This window comes from Monoraphidium neglectum (genome assembly GCF_000611645.1).
Source record: "Monoraphidium neglectum strain SAG 48.87 unplaced genomic scaffold scaffold00524, whole genome shotgun sequence".
Taxonomy (NCBI): domain Eukaryota; kingdom Viridiplantae; phylum Chlorophyta; class Chlorophyceae; order Sphaeropleales; family Selenastraceae; genus Monoraphidium; species Monoraphidium neglectum.
The window spans coordinates 20,600-23,349 of NW_014013104.1; the positions used below are offsets into that span (position 1 = coordinate 20,600).

The 2,750-nt window shown below is 64.2% G+C and overlaps 1 protein-coding gene across 1 annotated transcript in view; it reads right to left on the reverse strand.

Moving 5' to 3' along the window:
- The window catches only part of MNEG_3953 (glutamate dehydrogenase), a gene marked incomplete at both ends in the record, with an annotated part of 6,236 nt that extends 4,509 nt beyond the window's left edge, over positions 1 to 1,727 (reverse strand). Inside the window, 5 exons of the mRNA XM_014047571.1 lie at positions 204 to 300; positions 496 to 590; positions 1,145 to 1,210; positions 1,479 to 1,546; positions 1,703 to 1,727. Of these exons, the coding sequence (XP_013903025.1) occupies positions 204 to 300; positions 496 to 590; positions 1,145 to 1,210; positions 1,479 to 1,546; positions 1,703 to 1,727 (351 nt within the window). The remainder of the gene's footprint in view (positions 1 to 203; positions 301 to 495; positions 591 to 1,144; positions 1,211 to 1,478; positions 1,547 to 1,702) is intronic.
- Positions 1,728 to 2,750: the final 1,023 nt, after the last annotated feature.

Here is a 2,750-nt window from a genome sequence, read left to right on the forward strand (position 1 = left end):
CCCTCGACTTGGACCTCCCCTGGGCTTGGTGTGCGTTGTTCTGGACATGCACCAGTGCTGTTTGCTGAGCTGGCGTCAGCAAGCCACCCAGTGCTGACCGCACGAACGCCATGGCGCGCCACTGCCGAGTGCAGCGACCACACCCGGCCCTGATCCCTCTCACAATTGAATGTCCGGCGCATCCTCAGCCTCAGAAGCCCCACCTGCTCGAACCCGAGGAATTTGATGACCGACAGGTTGACCGAGGGGTGGAAGCGCAGCCCGCCCTTGAAGGGGCCGAGGGCCGAGGAGAATTGGACCCTGCGAACCAACCAGGTTGCGTGATCTGAGCCGACCGCTCTTTAGACACAAAGTCGCCGCGTGCCGTACGGCAGCCAGCGGCGGCTCGGCGCACGAGCCGCTCTGCTTGCGTGTGGCTGCCAAGCACTGCCGCTGAGGCAAGCACCTGGGCGCGCGCCGCCGCCGCCGCGGGGCGTCGAGCCGGTGGTCGCGCACCTGAACCCCCTGTTGACGCGCTCCCTGCCGGCGTCATCGGTCCAGGGCACGCGGAAGATGATTGCGCGCTCGGGCTCAAGCAGGCGCGGGATGACCTGCAAGCAGGATGGAGGGGTTGAGAGTTGTTAGGGTTGAGGGTTTGCTGGGGTCGGCGCTTCGGCCGCCTGTGGGTCCCGGGTGCGCCGGCTTGGCACTTGCAGGTTTGGGAGAGAGGGGTGCGGTCGATGGATGGTGCAGGATGGCACGCAGGCGGGGGCATGAGAGGGTGCGGGCGGCACTACACATGGACCAGTGGAGTGCCAGGCGACGCACGGGGAGGCTGGGCGTGCGGTTGCTCCCCAAACAACCCTGCGCTGCGAAGCCCTAGCTGTGAGGCGTGCTGCACGCTCTTGCCTGGAGGTAGGCAGGGTTGGCCTCAAGGGCGGGCCCCAGGGAGGCAAGCACCTGCAAGGGAGCACCGGCGTGTTTTGAGCGGATGAAGCACTGGAAGACGGCTGGGGGCTGCGGCTGCGCGTCGGCGCAGGGCGCCGCAGCGGCGCTTGGTGCATCAAAGGTGCTGCGAGCGCATGCCTCGCCGCAGCAGGGGCGTGCGAGCAGCTGCGGCGGTCAATGGCCTGCGCAGGCAGGGGTTCTTTGAATGTGTGCGCACCTCGTGGACGGCCTGCATGAACTCAGGCTGCCCCGGGTCACGCTTCTCCGCCGCCGCCAAGGCCTCCTGCACAGACGCACACAGGCGGGGACAGGCGAGGGGGCGGGGCGGTTGGTCGGCCGCGGGCGGGGCGTCGGCGTGATCGCTGGGAGGCAGAGGGGCGTGCGCGAGCGGGTCGCTTAAGGCTGTCTTGGTGGTGAGTCCGCCAACGCGCCACGGGTGTGTGACGCGCACATCAGGGGTTGCTCGTGTACCAGCACGGAGGGAGCGCGGGCTGCGCGGCGCGGTTCCCCCGGGGTCATCATGTGATCTATATTATTACGCTGCGGCTCACATTGAGGAAGGCCTTGTACGACTTGGAGCCCTCGCCGGCGTGGACGCCGTTGTTGGAGCCAGCAGGGGCTGCGTGGGCGGGGCATCGTGCCAGCAGGGTTGTTTGGAGAGGGTTGTGCGGGTGTAACCGGGTTTGCAGTGGGCAGCAACCTCTGCGCCAGCTGGGGCGGGGCGATATCTTCCCATATGATGAGGCCGGCCGAAATCCCTTGCCCACCAGCTTACCTTCGGCGAGAGTGCCAGTAGTCATGGTGGGCGGGGCGAGCGGAGGGGCTGTGGGGTTGTTTCGGGACGGCAGCAGTACGTGGGTGCGGCGGCTGCGCGCAGGCTGCGAGATGTGGACTGGGCACAGGCAACCAGTGTCCCGGTGCATAAGCATAGCCACATCATGCGTCGCAACGCTGCGGACACTCAATCGACACACGTGTCGATGTAACCCCGCGATGTATGCCTCGCACCGGGAGGTAGAGATCTTTGATACAGCGGCGGCGTGTGTCCACGCGTGCCGTACTAAGCTAATTTATACTTTTTGAGAGTGCAAGCGTGAACTCTGGAGCTCGACTCCGAGCGTTTTCTGCCGAGTGGGACGGTGTTGCGGCTGGTGACGATGGGCCAAACCCTCGAAGGAGCCAACTTTGGTGATACAACAAGATCAAGTGACGGCCGACGCACTTACCCGCAGCATGAGGGGGGTACACTGCATTCAACGGGACAGAGTATCCTGGCAGGGGCCGCCCCACCACGCCCACCTTTGACAAGTATCCCAGGTGCGAGATGTCCACAGATATGCTCTGGATTTCTGCACTGTTTGAATTCCTGCGCACGGTAAATGTCACATACGCACACACACATGCATTTGTGCAACACAATGCACCATGATTGTGCGCGCGAATCCCCGTACACACACCAGATGCCGTTTTGTGACCAGAAACCGCCCTCATGCCAACTGGTAAAGCTTGGCGTCTAGGATTGCCTGGAGTCGCGCAAAGGCCAAGGTGGAGCCCGCACCCTCACGCACGACGCACGTGGGGTGTGCAGGGGGCGCGCAACGAACTTGCGGTACGGTATGCGCCAGCCTCGCGCACGCGGCTGTGGTGGCCCTGCTGCGCCCATAACATACTGGCGATTTTTTGGAGGATAAGTGCAGACCCTTGCTCCTGAGCATGGCCAAATCCTAGAAATGCCAGTGCAAAATCCAGCGTATGTTGCCTGGCCGCCAGGCTGCGGCAGCTCATGACACAGAGCCCCACCAGCCGGAGCTCGTGTTGACTGC